Source organism: Chlamydotis macqueenii, chromosome 2 (assembly GCF_036417535.1).
Source record: "Chlamydotis macqueenii isolate bChlMac1 chromosome 2, bChlMac1.mat, whole genome shotgun sequence".
Classification (NCBI taxonomy): Eukaryota; Metazoa; Chordata; class Aves; order Otidiformes; family Otididae; genus Chlamydotis; species Chlamydotis macqueenii.
The window spans coordinates 25,156,717-25,174,530 of NC_141557.1; the positions used below are offsets into that span (position 1 = coordinate 25,156,717).

General features: G+C 42.1%; 1 protein-coding gene across 3 annotated transcripts in view; it reads right to left on the reverse strand.

The window, feature by feature from the left end:
• CALCR (calcitonin receptor) overlaps positions 1-17,814 on the reverse strand; it is a 156,231-nt gene that overhangs the window by 14,096 nt on the left and 124,321 nt on the right. For 2 of the 3 annotated variants that reach the window (XM_086741572.1, XM_086741571.1), the window contains exons 8-11: positions 8,437-8,590; positions 3,360-3,420; positions 3,195-3,261; positions 446-664 (exon numbers count right to left, since the gene is read on the reverse strand). In XM_086741572.1, the coding sequence (XP_086597698.1) occupies positions 446-664; positions 3,195-3,261; positions 3,360-3,420; positions 8,437-8,590 (501 nt within the window). Of the gene's footprint in view, positions 1-434; positions 665-3,194; positions 3,262-3,359; positions 3,421-8,436; positions 8,591-17,814 lie in introns of all 3 variants that reach the window. The other variant, XM_086741573.1, reaches the window with a different exon arrangement.

The following is a 17,814-nucleotide window of genomic DNA, read 5'->3' on the forward strand; positions in this document are numbered from 1 at the left end:
ACTGCATAATAATTGAATTTAATTCTTAAATTAAGCTTCATTGCCACAATCTTTTCTTCTGTGTGTTGGCATTCCCTCTGTACAACAGTTTGCAGACACAGCTAATTTTAATATTAACCTCACAGCACCAATTTCAGTCAATTTGAGCACTTCAACAGAAATCATGTTGGAACATAAAAGCTCTCTGTGATCTCAGTTTTCTCTCCTTTGTTTAGAAGCAGTGCCATCTTCATTGCTTCCCCTATCTTGCAGCTGTTCTTTATGCAGTGGTGCTACTCGTGCAGAGGCAGATAATCCAATAATGTGAAAGTGGTCGGAAAAGAACTGCAAAACCACAGTCACGCTCAGTTTCCAGGCAAAACCACTGGCAATATCCTCTTTGGCTAAATTAACTTAACAGCAAGCACCCCACCTAAGCTGCAGTTGTCACTTACATGTTACATACCTGGTAATGCATCAATATATGCATGATGTAATCATATATTTCTCCAGCAAGTCGGTTTTCTGGTCTCCAGGGAATAATAACAAACTGAATTCCTAGTAAGGGCACCAGGATTAAAGTGGCTCTGACAGCCTTCATATACATGTTGGACTCCGCACGGTGAGTATCTCTTAGCTTTGTCACCAAAACGCGGACAATGTTAAGCAAAAAGAAAAAATTGACCTGCAAAAGCAAAGCCATTATAAGTGGAAGCATTCAAATCAAACATAGTCAAAATAAAAATATAGAGCAGGTAAATGGCAATAAAATGTAACTTTCTAGCTTTATTGTAGCTCATAATGGGCAGCTCCTTGGGAAGTACCTTGAATGTCTTCAGAAAAGAGACATTAAGCTGCTCTACACACTTCCCTTAGGAAGCCTGCATGGATGTTTCAGGCAGGCAGGGATCAGTTCTAGGAAGCACTGTATCTTTTGACACTGATGTCAGCAAATTTAGGATTTACGGGGAATGATTAATCTAATTTTCACATCTAAAGTTTAAAAGGGAAGGATGAATTGTGCCCTGGAAGTAACCATGTCTGTCTTTGGAGTCTGAAGGTCACCTAGGTATCTTGCATCAATCTGCACTGAAGCCATCTGTAGCCAGGTGAGACAAACCCCAGCGTGTCCCTGGGCATCTGGGACCTACTGGGGCACACAATTTCCCTGAGGAATGTGCTCCAGCTTGCATGGGTCAATACCTATGTATGAGCAGGGGGGGTGAGGCTGCTCTTGAGAAAAATCTAGGCTACCCCTTGCCTTCACGAGACTGCATGGAGCCCATGGTACATAAATCCACAGGGAAAGGTTATCATGTGCTGGCTCAGGGTGGAAACACCTAACACTTCAGAAAATTTTGCCCCAACCCATTCAGTCAGCAATGCCTAATTGCTCAGCATCTCATCTCCTCGGTCAATTCTGGAAATCTGATTCCAGCTGAGGCCACTCAGCATATGGAAACCTGATCTTGACCCTGGCATCCCTGAGAGCTCCTTGCAGAATGCACTGAGAGCCTGCGGAGGAACAGGGAGGGCAGGCTCAGGTGGATAATAAGCCCAGCGGGTATCCTGTGGACACTGTGGGCATCACAGACCTTCTCTCCCTCGAGGGTACCCAGATCACTCTTTTCCACTCTGTTACAGTGATACGAACTTATGCTTCAGAACTTAAACAGACTTTTTATCAGATGATTTTTTAAATTAAGTATGTAAGTTGCACAACTTACATAGATATTTTAATAGCCAAAATGCCACAGAGAATATATGAGAAACTTCAGTTGAATCTTTCAGAACAATAAAGCATGAATTGGTTAGCTTTAGTAAAGCATTTCCTCACTTCTTAACCACCGAGGGACCTTTTGACTGTTTTACCTTTGTGCCCTACTGAAAAAAAAGGGAATAATAAATTACTTCTGAGGTCCCATTCAACATTAAAGCTCAACCTTATTCGCCATCCTCCTCTGACTTCACTCACTCTGCTTAACCTTCACTTTTACAATTTCTGGAAGTAACTGAAAAGTGGAAAAAGGACGTTACAAAGGCAAAAATCCTCAGCTCTTCTGAGTCAGTCTGTCACTTTGAGATTTTTGTAGCAAATCATGAAGGACATTTTGTAGACATTAACATCTTCACAAGAAAAATAAGACCGGAAAATAGCATAAGCAGAAAGTCAGAAATTATAATGCCTTATTTTGGAAAAAGTTAAAGATTGCTCTTTTTCCATAAAAAAAACAATCCCTCCTTTTTTTTTTTTCTGTGTGGCTAAGATGTACAGACTTGGAGCATGGTGATAAAAATAAAGGTTGAATGGCCTCTCCTAGAAGTTAGCTGCCATTACTACAGCAGAAGCAATCAAGATTGAAGCAGTAAACCCATAACAGATGTGATTCTATGGGAACAGCAGACTCCCTATATGGCAGGGAGGAATGGGCTGCTTCATGTTGCTGATGTGCAAGACTGCTTCTCAAGAAAGGGCAGAACGATTTTCAGGTTTTTAAGCTACTGGATGGAGAGTTGTTTCTTTACTCAAAGGTGTTCCCACTGTTCACCGCCCTACTGTTTGATCTCTGAGCTAATTACTGCAGGTATGTCCATGCAGATGTTTGCAAGCAAGAGGCAGCTCAAAAGCTGAAAGTGCGTCTTGGGCGACACACTGAGGTCCTGGGCTGAAGAAAACCCTTTCTGCACTTTCCAGGAAGGTCAGTGTTACTGTGCCAAAAGAGCACCAGTGGCATATAACATGCTACATATGTATACACATTGCTGAGCTCCACTTTGAATCTTGTCCTCCTACTCATACCGCCCAGCCTTACTTGGATTAGTTTAGCTCCCTACCTCAAGACCACACCAGTTCAGTGACCAGTAAAACTCGTGCTGAATGACCAACCTGCACTCAGCACACCCCAGCCAAGGCATAGCTGAATGTATCATTGATGTCATATAAATGCAGTCTGTCACAAACAAGTTACGCTGGCAGACAGCAACCGCCCTGATTGTCAAAAGCAGTTGATGATTCTGTTTGCCTCAAAATCTGATTCTTTTTCAAGACTTGTTTTTGAAAAGTATTGAGAACTTGTCCTCTTAACACCGAGTAGAGAAAACATCTAGCTACTTCTGAGTCTTGACCAGAATACCTAAAGTACAGAAGCTTCTCTACAGGTTAGCAGCATTTCTAAAATAATTATTAAACTGTTGATAGCGAATAATATTCTTACCAATAAAGCTGCCATTACAGGTCCATGAACAATATAAAGCAGGTGCGTGTCAACACTCATCCAGCAGCTGGAGGGGAAACACACCATTAAAATTCATTATTAACTCAAAATGTGTTACACAATTAAATAATGCTAAGTTCCTTCAAAAACAGACAGGCTACTCACTTGTCATTGAAGTATTTGGCTCTTGCAACAGCATGAATAGATGCTGGCACTAAAGGGAACCCTGAAATGATTAAAGTTATAGATTAGTCTTGGTATTTTTTAGCTTGAACTTCATGTGCTACATACACTAAGTTGTCTCTTGTCCACAAAACACATATATTTGAAATCTCTGCAATCCCATCGATGGAGAGATGAAAAAGGGAACAACATTCAAGACAGGCCAAAAGGAGAAGCAACACACCCGTGGGCCATACTCTCCTGGGGCGTGACAGAGCTGCTGCCAGGCTCCCCTGCGCTGCTGCAGCTTGTGCAGGAAAGGGTGTGAGCAGGCAGTGTGGGCAGTGGAGTTCCCAGTGGAGTATTCCCTCTGGGAACCAGGGATGCTTGTTAAAAATATGTAAATCACTGTTGAGCAAGAGAAGGCACATTAATTCAAATGCCAGATTATGGAGCAATAAACAACAGAGCAAGGAGTTGTTCTTTTGGAGCCTATGGCAAGAGAAAATGTGTGGAGCCAGGTTTTTTTTTGGGGGATGGGGATTTGGGATATCTTCTGCAGGTTCCCAGCCTCTGTGCAGCCAAGCCCACGTCATGCAGCTCTATCTCAGCAGGGAGCAGAGCTGTGGACACTACAAATCCACACCTCCTGCCTTAGCTGTGAAGCCTCAGGGTATACCACTGCTTTGACAGGGAGCAAATTTGCACTTGGCCAAAGGCTTGGGAACACGTCATGCTCAACAAACTGGAAGTCTCAAATCCTTATTTCCAGCCTGACATTAAGAGTGATAACCTGGTCCATTCCTGTCCATCTTCCTTCAGCTTGCTTGTACGTTGTGTCCCTCTCCAACAGGCTAGGAACCTGGAATTTGGGAGTTCCCACTAAGATACTGACCCCAGTTTGTACAACCCTGCACTTATAGGTGGCCGGTGGGGAGATGATCGGCTGCCTTCTCTGTCCAGTGCAGGGGGCTTTGTGGATGCCTTTGGTGTTACTGCTGCCTGTTTCCTATAAACCATGGGCATTTCTTCTGAGCTTTGACTAGTCTATTATAAACAAAAATCTGTGAAAATGTCCTGCTGATACTATGATGAGTCACAGAGGGAAGAACGTGGCTCCTTGTTTCTTTGGGTTTTAGTGATTTCATAAACACTTTTAGAAGAGACAGAGAATCTTTATCCAAATTCTGGGGAAGTCTTACCTCAGAGCACAGGACAGCCAATGCTGGAGTGAGAATAAGGCCAAAAAAGTATGTAAATAGGACACCGATGTCTCCACATGTCTTTAAATAACAGCTACTACTCTATTCACACACACAAAAAAAGTTCTTACTGCAGTTTACCTTGGGAGGAAAATGCAGCTATGGGAGAATGACCTGGATTGACTTCTCCTTTATGTATTATAGAATCACAGAATCATGAGTACTTGGCCTCTGGCTGCAGAATGCCTTTTTTTTTTCTGGTGATGATGTATAGTTGAACAATAAAAAGCTCAGAACAGAAAGAAAGGAGTTTCCAATCTCAGGGTGAGCTTATGAGATTGACAGCTTGAGAAAATCCTTTTGAATTGGAAATGGAGCAAGTCTGGGCCATTTTTGTTGACAGTCAGATGGAAGTGCAATTTTTAAGGGGCCTTTCTGTAATAACAAAAAGTCTTAATCTGAAAGCTCTGGCCTGGAGTATCATAAGTAGAGCACTCCACATGATGCCAAGGGACCTTTTTCTTCTGCTAAATGCATTAGCCTAGAATATTTGGCTCAACAAACTGACAAGCAAATCTTAAGAACGCGACGGAAAGTTTTCATTAGTCAGTTACAGGGTAAGGAACTTATGACCGTCTATGGCTCACATTTCCAGCTGCAGGCTGGTCCGCAGGGCTAGATGTTGCTCTTCCCTTGTAAAGGGCCAAAAGGCAGAGAAGCAAGGAGAAGTGGAGCACCAAGAAGGCCTGTTGGGTCTTGGTGGTAAAACTCCAGGCATCACACCTACATGTGGTGAGCAGCAAGCAATGTAGAAAAGGTCTCACCCCAGCCATCCCAGGAAAAGGTATGACATACCCCTTTAGGTCGTGCCAGGTCCTTTATGGCACATACTGGCAATTATGCTTAATTGTATTTCCAGTTGAATTTGAAAGGCAATCTGTTTCAGAACTGTCCAATATTCCCTTCTCACTTTTATGTGGATGGAGCTGTCTGAAGCAGCCAGACAGAGTGGACTGTAGCTGAATGCACATATTTGATACTGTTTTCTTACCCTGCATACGGGTGATGTCCTCACCCTGTGAAACAATAACAAATGAAAAACAAAATTCCCAGAGAAAGGGTCACCTGAAGGGATCAGCCTTGAAATACATGAATGAAATCCATGTCAGATCCCATTCAACCATCTCAAACCTTTCACAGAAGTTTTTTATATTTGCTCAGATTTTTTTTCTTATAAAATGGTTTTACAAATGTCATTAGTGACTTTTCCACATAAAATAATCTAGATCTTCTTTCAGAAGAATTATTTATAATAATGAATAATGAGCGTATTCCTCTCGTATTGTACATTTACCTTGATCTTTTGAATTGTAATTCAGAGCACAACCTGCTCTGGTTGCTCTGCATTGCCCTTTGGAGGCATGTATCTCTATCCATTGATTGACAGAGCTGGATGTTCAAAGTTAGATTGTGCAAGTACTGCTTGTGGAATCAGTGGAATTACACTGATCTATGCAAACTTAACGTCTGGCCAGATAGTCCTAATTAGATCATTTTGCTATTAATGATTTCTACCTTATTTAGGAGATGCTAATGATTAATTTTTTTGTAGAAGTATTAATCTAATTTCATTAAAAAGGCTGCAAACTTCATAGTCAAAGAGTTGTGTCCATTTCTATTAACCTTTTCCTTCTCAAGATACCATCATCCTATTACCACAGCCACCACCCTATTTATTTTTTGGAAAGTGCTACAGATACTGATGAGTATCTTATCAGATAACTTCACTGAATTACCAGCCATGATACTGGTGCTGTTCTCAGTAATATTAGAGCTAGCTCGCAAGCTTTCACTGGAGGCTAGCTGTCCCAGTTGCATTAAATTGCACTGCCTAAATTCAATGTCACCTGAAAAAAAAAAAAAACGTTTATGACCACTTCCCTCCTGCATAATTGGATATGGAATGACAGTATTTTGGGAAGGCGTATGCTGCAAGACATGAAAATGACAGGAAACATTTAAAATTACTCTTTATATAGGGCTGCTGTTTCAAAAGCAGAGCCACATCAGGCTTTGTATATGCAAATATTCTGAATTATGTAAATTTTGTAATAGAATAGTTGCTTGCTGCAAGGGGCTCAGCAATTTGGATTGACAGTCCAGAAACCCTGACTCAATTTAGGGTTCTTCAGGAAAGGTGTCTTCATTTAAGAGCTGATGATGTTTCACATACTTTTAATTCCAAGAGCATGACAGGTCCCTGTCTTCTCAGAAAAGATACCTTTCTCATAAGAAAAAAGGAGTGCATGATGGCATTCTCATTAAAAAGAAAAAAAAAGAAAAAGAAAAAAAAGAAAAAAAGAAAGAAAAAAAAATATTAATTCTTACATGCCTGGAAACTGTCACCTGGCACTACAATCCACACAAGGCAGAAAATTACGCTAATTTTCTAGACATCTAATGTAGGTATCCAGAGAGCACAAAGTCTTATACCATAAGAGGAAAGTAAGTTACCAGGCTCTTAAATGAAAATCCGAATAGGGGAAGAACAACTTCCCACTTTGCTGTTACGTCCTGATATTGGATGCCTCACTAGTGGTTGAAGTCAAAGTTTTAAAGTTCTTCAGAACATTCAGGACTGCGTCATTTTCCTCCAAGCTAATTAATTCCTAATTTTCTCTGTTTAAATAGTAGAGCTATTTTTATTTTCCTACTGTAAACAAAATAATGTTAAACAAGTACAAGATCTCCAAAGAGAATGGAAAATCTAGAACAAATTCCACCTGCTTCAGACTGAGATTGCAAGAGATGAATACAAGTGACCATCCCTAAGTGCAGTGGGATGGTGGATAAAGATCTGTCACTGGCTGTTTAGCTGCATCAGTGATTTCAAGATCTGGGGACTGGCTTACCAGAAACTGGAATTCATGGTTCCCAAACTGGGAAAACCTCTTGATAATTATTTTTTTTTTTTGTCAACACTGATGTGGACTGGATTTACAATAGTGATTTAAATGTGAAAGAGACTGCACTCCACTGTAATATATTGGTTGTATTTATATGGCCTTTTATTGGATCAGACAGCCTAAAGGATAAATACCCACTGTTACTACTAATTAAAAGGCAAGGGATTCCTTAGTGAAATTACAAGAGATCTGCATATTTGGGGATGAAGAATCAGACCTAGTCATAGTTCCCTGGGCAACATGCACGCGAATGCACAGTTAGCATCCACAGTGTAGGGTTTGTAATCTCCCTTATAGAATATAATTAAGATTTGCTTTTTGACACCTATATGTTTCTCTGAAATGCTTGAGAGATCACAGTTGTTGGACAAAATCAGCCCTGACTGTCAGCAGAGCCATTATCTTCTCCTTTAAAATAACATCTGCCAAAATATATCTGATTCTGGATTCACTTCCAAAGAAATTCTGGTTCCTCTATCTGCATGCTGTGTTTTTTCACTTTGAGAGACATAGATACTGATTTTCCCTCTTCTTCATTCCAGAAAAAAATATACTTTTATAGGTATTGTCACAGATTAATATTTTTGCATACAAAGTGACAAAAATAGACTTTTGTTCAGAAAAGAGATGTACTTGTATAAAAATCCATTTCTCTCCCAAAGCTTTGCTTAACAAAACTTAAGCATTACTTTCAGTAAATCCCAAGATGCAGCAAATAATGGATACCGACTCTGCTGATTTTTGTAAGTCTCTAGGCCCATCCAAATGAATGCACTCAAATTTAGGACCCAAGAACTCAATCTTAAGCTATGATCTAGTTGTATAAATACAACAATTCAGGTGTCAAAGTGGTAGAAGAATTCAAGCATCTGAAAGAACGGATCATCTTGCTACAAACGGTAACATACATACCCCAGCCCAGGAGGTAATACCAGTGCAAACGCTGCTCTTCAGCAAACACTGCCACCACAATCAACGTGTGAAGATAAATGCCTTCGCAGAGCATCCAGAAGTAGTTGCAGCCCAACATGTACTGGTGAAAGAACTGCAGCACTTTGCAGCTTACCTGTTAGACAAATGAGACCATGTCACACGCTTGACCAGCATTTTGCATTTCCGCAGCCAAAGACAAATGTTACTGCTAGGCTGTAAGAAAGCAAAGTGGAACAAAACTCCCCAGCTCTTGCTAGGTGTGTTCAGCACCTGTCAGTGACAGGGATTTAAAACTTTTGTAAATGAGATGAATGGAAAAAACAGCCCTCACAAAACAGAAAAAAATTGTATGAAAACAGCACTCCAAAAAGCAGCATGTAACAAAAAATCCCTGTCAAAATCTGATGTTTTTTTAGAACTGAAACAAGCAACTTTCTTTAGATATACATGAGGTTGTGAAGAAGACAGTAACTCAGAGGGTTATCACTCTTGGGTGATTTCTTTAACTTTTGATCAAATTTTTCTAAGTTTTGTTCAGCTCTCCCATCTGAGCAAGAGTCAATCACTCTTTAAACTGCACCCAGCTCCGAACTCACTCCTTCAGGAAGGGCAAGTGCTGTTGGCAGTGGAGATTTTTTTGGTATGTTACCAGGGATACCGGCTTCGCCTCTTTGCAAGAAGACAGCTTTATTTTGTCCAAATAACAAAGCAACGCATGGAGCTAAATGGAGTCAGCCAAGTTGGGAAGTGGCTCCTGCCTGTGGTTCAGATGAAGCTGCAGACATAGACTTTGACAAGAGACTGTGGGTTTGAGATGCTGGGAAGCAGTGCGCAGACAGTGGAGGGAAGCGTGTCCTGTCCACTACTAGAAAGCCAGCTAGTACAGGACAATGCTGTTCCTCTTCTGAGAGGATCTCACGTCCATCTGCCCCTGGGAGAGGGCAATGAGGTCCTCCACACAGGCTTCCTTGCCACCAGGACCCAGGAGGAGTGGGAGGGAATTGCTGTGCTGGTAGATACCCACTGCTCCTGGGGGAACACCATGTGCTCCTTGGAAAACTGAGATCACAGCAGTGATGGCAATGTGACGGTCATCATCTGCGGCCACAGGAAAATACTCCTTCCCCTTAACTTCTGCAGTTTTCCAACTGACTACCTGGGCTGTTAAGAGATGTCTTTAATATTTACTTGTAACTTTAAAGAGACATTTTGGCAGTTCAGCAGGTAGAAGACTGCGTGTTTTGTGTCCACCTGGGAGACTGAGATTGCGCCCCTGGACGAGAAAAAGCCCGTTACCCATCCAATGCACCTCCTGTCGCTGAGAAACATTCCCAAAGCAATTGCCGAAATATGTGTATTTAGTTCTGTTTCAATATTTGCAGTGCATCTTGGTGCTCATGAAAATACAGGATTATTGATAGGTTAGGATATAGGATTCCAAAAGGATTAACTTGAATGACTGATTTTTATCTGTGGTGATTCATTCTTCTGCTCACCACACAGGGCAGAGCAGACAGTCACATCTTTTTTTTTCCAGACCGTGTCTGAACAGTTCTTACAAAGTATGCTGAAAAAGAGTTAGATAGTGGTTTGAAAAGATTAAAATAGAAAAAAAAAAAAAAGAAAAAGGAAGAAGTATTTGCTTATTTTTCTGCTGGCAAATGTGATCATTCAGGTTCTTAAATAATCCTTGGACTGCTTTTCACAGCTCTGAGTCAATATGTTTCTTGCCTTGTTGCGTTGCCCATGCTCAATGCAGCCTCCCAGCTAGCGGCTGGCCTTTCTCCCTACTCCCCTTATCGATGACCCATCCTTGCAAGGGCTGACAGACGCTTCCCACATTCAGGTGGCACCCTCCCTGACATCAGCCAGCTACCTTGGCCTCTAAAAAGTCATTAAACTTTCTGAGCCATCACAGCAGTTTTCCATATAGGTTTGATAAAATCTGCCGTGTACCAGGTTTGGGCTCCTCAGAGGAGCTGCAGGCCAGGGGGCTGACCTGAGAGCTTGAGGCATCATTTCCTGCTAGCACCAAAGTCAACCCAGCTTTCCATCCAGCCACCGGCGCTCTGGGAACAGTCTCACCCTGCAGCCCGGCAGCTGGAGGGGAGCAGAGCACAGCCAGTGAGTTCTGCAACAAAATCCATGGTACATCCATGAAATGGACATTAACCATTTCATGTCGCTGCACTGAAAGAGAGACGACTACGGAATATAGAATGGTATAGTACAGTATCCTTGCTGCTCTTAGACAGCTATTTGCTCTGCTCACTGACGCTCTGAGCAGACCAACTGAACACACCTTCCATTTGAACTCAGTCAGTCTTTGCTGGAAGCTTTATCTGGAGCTCAAACAAACGCGCACATAGAAAGCACCCTGCTGAGAACTACATGCCTAAACTTCATTTACTTCATTTCCTCAACATTTCTTTCTTTCCTGTACCCTCTGTGTGAACTATCTCTTGTGGCTTTAAAAATGAAGTGATATACCTGTCTTTTAGAGTAACAGCCATGTAGACAGCTCATGATTCTTTTGAGGAATTTAATCACATCCTACGCAGTAAGTTAAAGAAGTAAGAATACCATTGGCAAAGCATGAAGGATGGGTGTGATTAGTATTTAGATCCATGTCACATTAATTTGAAAAAGTTAGCATAAAGAGTTTAAGTAAAATAATCCATTGAGATGAATTATGTTAAATTCATATTATTAAAGTACAGCAAAAATCAGTCTTTGCTTTGGATGAGCTAACAAAAGTAGCATATTTCATCTGTGACTAAGTGATGCAGTGGAAATATTTTCCTACATTAAAAAGAGAGTTGTTTTCTTAGGTCAGATCAGGTAAAAGAGAAGAACCTGTTACTGATGAGAACTGGATTCATGCACGGTACAAATAAAACATGACAAATGTAAACAACATCTCGCTGTACATTAGTCTTAGCTGGGAAAATTGCAGAACGAGTAAGTTTCATGAAAAGTTTATTCTTACAGAAATAAGTAAAATAAAACTGCAAGATGATACAGAAGCAAATCTTCCACCACTTCCACGCTTGATAACCAACTGATTAACTTTGAGATAAAAAACATGACCAGGGATTTTGTCTTCTGCTCAAGTCAACTATGTTTTGTTGCCAGTTCTTTGAGGCAGAGGCTCTGTCCTTGTGTCTTGTACAACAGTCAAACGCAGCACAGTCAAATCCAGGACTCAAAGGCTTATCACTGCACCTTCACACTGTGAAGGAGAGGAAGTTCTGAGTTCACAGTCTATGGGTGTGCAGGTGACTGAAGCTAGTGAGTTTTTAATCATGAGCAGGGCAGGCGGAGAGGAGACAGTTGGTCCTTTCTAGTGCAGCCCAGTAACCGTTGCCCAGGCTGGTGTGCCTGTCTCCTAAACAATGCTCTTCTTTTTGAGAGCCTGGAGACGAGCAGTATTGCACTGCAAAGGCTGGTGGCTACGTAGCAAGGGAAAGTGTGATACAATTACCAGGAAAGCCTCCAAAGCCAGGTAACCACCTAAGAAAGCAGCTCCTTTCTGGCTCTGGGAGGATGGCCAAGAATGAACCTTTTTTTTGGCAGAACGCAGCCTGGCAAGGAACTCAATCTGCGAGCAAGGAGGCTGCCTCCTGCTACTTGTTCTCACTGTGCTGATGAACACAAAAGTTGAGGAAAGTTCTTTACACATCTGCAGGAGAGCACCCAAGAAAAAGTCTCCTTTATTTTTAATTTTCCTTCCTCAAGAAAGCAACCTGAAATGGCCTTAAATTCTGGGGAGCTGCTCAGGGGCAAAAGGGGTCGATAGGAATACAGTCAGTCATATTCTGCTCTCTTGCAAATCTTGCTAGGAGTCATGTAACCCTTGTGAACACCTCAGCTGCGATATGTAATGAAAGCACTTCAAAAGGATGCTGGAGCCATTTCTCACAGAGAAGAAATAAAAGAATGTATTCTTCCTTTACAAGAAAGAGCCAGAACTAGTGTCTCTCATGGTTTGCAGGATATATTGGCCTCTTGTAAATACTGTTAATGTTCCTGTCCTGTCAAAGGAGCCCCAGAGGTCCATCTGCCTACACAGGACCCTGCAATTGTGCTGTAATGTAATTGGTGTGCCACTCTCCTCAGCTAATCCAGCAGCCTCTCATCACATGTACTTGTTATTTCTCTGTTAAGGCTCTCCCTGGTTATCAGTTAATAACTTATGGATAGAAAGCTGCAGCATTAATTACCATCACTAGCCATTAGGGCAAATCAAACTAAAACACTCAGACTACATAAAACCCAGAACAATATCTTCAATAATAATAACAAAATGCAATGTGAAATAAACTGCTAATTGTTTTTTTTTTTAGCAGGTCTCTTTAGTAATTCAGTCAGAGTAAAAGGACTGACTCAGTTTTGGCCTAGGGAAGTTGTACAGATTCCTGTGTGTCCCCATTCCTGCAATGCTTTTCTGGGTGAAGGGATTCAGGCTGGCAAGTTAGGAGGGATGTGTTATACACCAGCCCCTGCCAACTCTGGAGAGCCTGCCCTGCGGGAAGTGAGAGCGGGATAGCCCCTCAGTGTGCACAATGAAGCCTCTCTTCTCAAATGCTCGCTATCCATTGACATGCTCCCAACTGAGATTTCAAATAAATTGTTAAGAATAGACCAAGCAAGGTTATCAATTTTAAACCAAGCCAGCTATATGGGCCATCGCTACAGCTGTGCACTTCTTTGTTTAAGGGGAAATAAACTTATTTGACCTTACTAGTCTGGTTCCTCTTCACCTCTGTGAACCTCCTCAACGCGAGGGTCCTGCAAAGGACCCTCCTCGAGGAGAGTCTGTACTGTTTGCCACAGAGGGCAGATGTGATTTATTGCAATTCAGTTTGAAGGCAATACAATATATTCTCAGACATTCTTAGCATTTAAAAGGAGTAGCTTGAAGTTTGATTACTGATCTGCCTCACACATTTGTTTGTTTGGCATTTTTTTTAACAGCTATTACAACACTATTCTGTGAAAAAATTCTTAAATTCCAAGTATCCATATGTTACACAAACAAGCAATAAAAGGACTTTCCAAAGCAAGACGGTGCTAAGTATTGTAGCTGTAAATCACTGGCTATCAAAGCGTCATACCATTATACAATATATCTACTATGAGTCACTCATTAAATTGTGTTCCAGTCAGAAACCTGGCACACAGGGGCGCAGGCTAAGATTAATGTTCTAATATACTTTTAAACCATTTACAGAACAAAATGTACACAATTGCTCATAGGGATCCTAGATTTTGTGTTACAAGAAAGCAAAATACGAAATTAAACAAGGGGGGATATTTTTAACAGCATCTGTGTCTGGGTCTATGCTATAGCGAAGCAGCCAGCCCAGAATCAGGCATTCTGGGCAGGAATTAATATGGCTACATCCACACATCCTTGAGTCCCAGCTGCCATAGTGATTGCTCTCCCTGGGCTGCAGCTTTGGGCTCTGCAGGGTGCTGGGCCCAGCTCCCCTGGGGCTCCCCTGGCACATCCAGCGCTGCCAGCGCACGGCTCCTCGCCGGCGGGGTGCACCGCAGTCAGCGGCATGCAGGGTGCGAGGCAGAGCAAAACGCAGCCTCTTCGCACCCAGTGGGTTTTATTGGCTTGGCTTCTGAGCTGGGGTCACCGGAGGGAGGCAGCTTTTCAGGAAGGCATCATGTGCTTATGTTTGAGGTGTGAGATCTAGACCTACAAAAGCGTTTCCTCGTGACTAGGTACACATACAGCTTTGATGGCATGGATATAACCACTCTATGATTTAGTTAAATGCTCCAGGGATTGTCTAATGATAGGACTGGGATTTATGAGACCAAACATAGACACCTAAGCTGTCTCTCCTGTAGTCAAAAGACAATGAGTCAACAGAGGTGACGGAGATTACAGCAAAAATTACCTCATCCTAAAGGAGATATCTAAAATAAGTCAGATGGATAGTGCCCTGAATGTGCCTTTGTCTACCTTTAGCTATAAAAAGAGTGTGGGGTGACTAGCTCAGCTGCAGGTACCTACGAAGAGGCGTCCAGATGTAAGACATACCTGACCTTAAATGCCGATGGGTGTTTTAACTCTCTAGATGCACTTAGATTCTGCTCCAGTGCCTTTCCTGGGGTGATCCGCTGCCAGAGGAAGCCTCCAGCCCTTTGAAGGATGTTAGGCCAAAAGGAGACCAGGAAATTCAGAAACCAGTCAGTTAGGTGTATGCAACCATAAGCTATTCAGAGGTGAAATGATGAGTAAAGGAGATTAATTGCCCAAGTAACTGACCTATTATTGGCTAATAGCTCATTCTGCCAACTACAGCTAAAGGCCACGTAAATAACCAGCCCATGCCTCTTGCTTTTTTCTTCCTGCTGAAAGTCATTACTGCTTCTTCTCCCATACTCTTACCCCATGTCCTTGGCTGTCATCTGTAAAGACACTTTGATGCCCTTTTATTTATTTCTCTTCTGTTTCAGACTACTTCTGTTTGGTCTTAAACACCTTCACGAGGCAGAGAGTGGCTGGGTCATGACTGAAAACGGGCAATAATATAGATGTGCACAGCAGTCACCAAAGGGCAATGAAATAGCATGGATGGCATTAATCTCACCTAACCTGGATGTCTGACTTCACAGTATAGATGTGTAGACTGAATAGTCCCTAAAGAGGAAGGAGCACTTGACATTTAATTCACTTGACCTGTTTTGGCCGCCAGTGTTAGAGCCAGGAGAGTGGTCTCTTGGGCTCGGACACAGCTGCCTGCACTGGCAGCACTGCCGTTTAATCAGACAAATCCCAGTGAGGAAAATAGCTGCGGCAGCACAGCATCAGGGAGAATATCGTGTTTTGGAAACATTATGGTCCTGTCCTTCTGAGGGGAATTCCTTTTGGAAATGTCCATCTTTTGAGGGATTTAGAAAAATCTACTTTCCAGCCAATTCACACTCAAATTTCTCACATTTTAAGTAGACCTTTTTAAAGGCACACAGTAAGGAAAACTTGGAGAGGAACTTCAAGTTTAATTTGAATTATCTTGAATTAGTTGTTGCTTCTACAACAGCCAGGTTTCTAAACATAATTGCTTTATATTCCCAGAGAAGTACAAAAACCAAAGCTACTTAAATGCTCTATTCTTGTGGGAGGCCTTGTGCAGAAAGTACAGGAGCAGGAGTTCATTAGAGGATGCCACGTTTGTGCAGCATAGCACAGAATCCACTGAAAAGGCAACTGTTAACATTTGCACTTGTTGATCTGACATTTAAGGAGAAGTCACTACTTGACATTTTTCCACGCCTGCGTTTTTTTGGAGCTAATGACATATAATCTATTTACCTTTCAGTCTCCCAGATGCATAGAAGACAGTGTAATTGATAGAAATTTATGGTCACCCAGGTCTCACCCTACATTTATAGGTCATCTTCACTTTGTAATTACAAACCTCTGCCATTTCTTGAGTAAAACCAAAGGGAAAAATGATAAAGGGCCTCAGTAAAGCATGGAGAATTGAATTCATGTCAGAACTCGGCCAAGCACAACTCCACACCATGAAAGACTAAGAGCCTTTCAGGGATCGCTACAGCTCAGCTCTGAGGGTAAAATAACTACACCTTTCTTGAGCAGCAGTTCTGGAGGGATGTAATTAATTTTAGCAAATCTGGAGTGGATTCACTCATTTTCCACATACAGCCAGCGTGTGCTTTGCTATGACAACCTCATTTAAAAACCCCAGGGGCTGCAGACGACCACCGTGGCCAGCCAGCCAGAAGAACTGCAGACAATGACAGCAAGATGGGGGATGCTGAGAGTCTGCCAATTTTGAAAACAGCTGTCCCAGGAGTGCTCACTTCTCACTGCCACAACGGCAGAGCTTCAGGATCCAGAGATGGTGCAGGTGCATAATGATGAGGCAGAAGGACAGGTTAAATAGGATTTTTCACTGAGAAATTTAATCTGCAGTTTGGCCTCTGTGCTGGGTATTTGTACTCCATTCCTGCTGCGGCTGAGAGGGCAAGTCTTCGTCACCTGAGCAGAAAAGATGCAGCCTGAAAACCTGAGAATAAGCCCCAGAGCCTGACGTCTTCAGGTTCAGGACAACAATGCACCTTGCAGTACAAAGTCCTTTCTGGAATAACATTTCTGGAGGAAACAGCACTCTGCCTCCTAAATAAGAGACTGCTCATAGGGATCACATTGCCAAAATGCTATTCACAATGCTATTCTATTCTCATAGAACCTGGGTTATTTTGACATGAAATACCGTAGGACTGGGCTACAAGAAAGCTATCATCCCTCCTTTCATGATGCTGCAACAATTTTGAGAAAAACTGAGCTTAATAATATATACTGCTTTAAAAGAAGAGCAAGTAACTGAAATGTAGACAGAATAATTCCTGAGGAAAGTAAGATGAGGAAATCTGTCCCAAAATAAGTACTTATTCTTAGATTGTTAAACCTCTTTTTTCCCCTCCTGATGGCAGCTATTAATTTTATGGTGCCTTCCCATTCAGAAAGCAATCATAATAACGTTGTTGGGAAAGTTGAGATCTTTCTCAGAGATGATGACTGACTGACTTCTTTGCAGCCCAGATTCAGTTGTTCCACATAAACCACAAATACTCTTCACAGAATTGTCATTTATGAATGCTGTGAATGTCCTTTAATCATCCATACTTCATATTTTGGGCATGGCATGCCGCATCAGATAAGTGAATCTGACACCACCAGGATTACATGGTGTTGTGTTTCCTCCATGACTCTGAGAGTTTTGAGAATATAAACAAGCATATAAAGACCTTGGGAAAAACGATGGGAATTAATGCTCTGTTTCATGCCATTTAGACCCTGACAGATTTGTCTTAAAATGAATGCAGATATTTTTCCAGCCTGAAAATTTGTAAGAATTCTTTGAATATTGGCTGGTTCTGAATTCACAATGTCTGTTAGTCTGCATTAATCTCATTGAACCTCGTGGGAGGGCGAAGACCTGATCTTTCCTAGGACCGAAGAAGAGATTCTGATTTCCATCTGAATTGTTGCAGTGTTACGCCAGTGCAGCCCAGTGATTTCAATGAGGGTAAAAGTGGTGCAGCACAGTCCTGGCACTGCCCATGGGCCTACTGCTGGCAGAAACCACATTTGCAAATGATTCACCAACATAAAACAAACTCATCCTCTTGAAGATGAACACATGTTCCTGAACTGAAGTCACGGTCATTCCCTGCCTTCAAGTAAGGTCACGCTGTCCACTGCTCACAGGCACAGGACACAGTGATCCCACACTGGCCGTGCCTGGGTGCCGGAGCTGGAGAGCAGGAGATCCTGTCCCTGCACATCCTACACAGTACTGCTCCATTTTC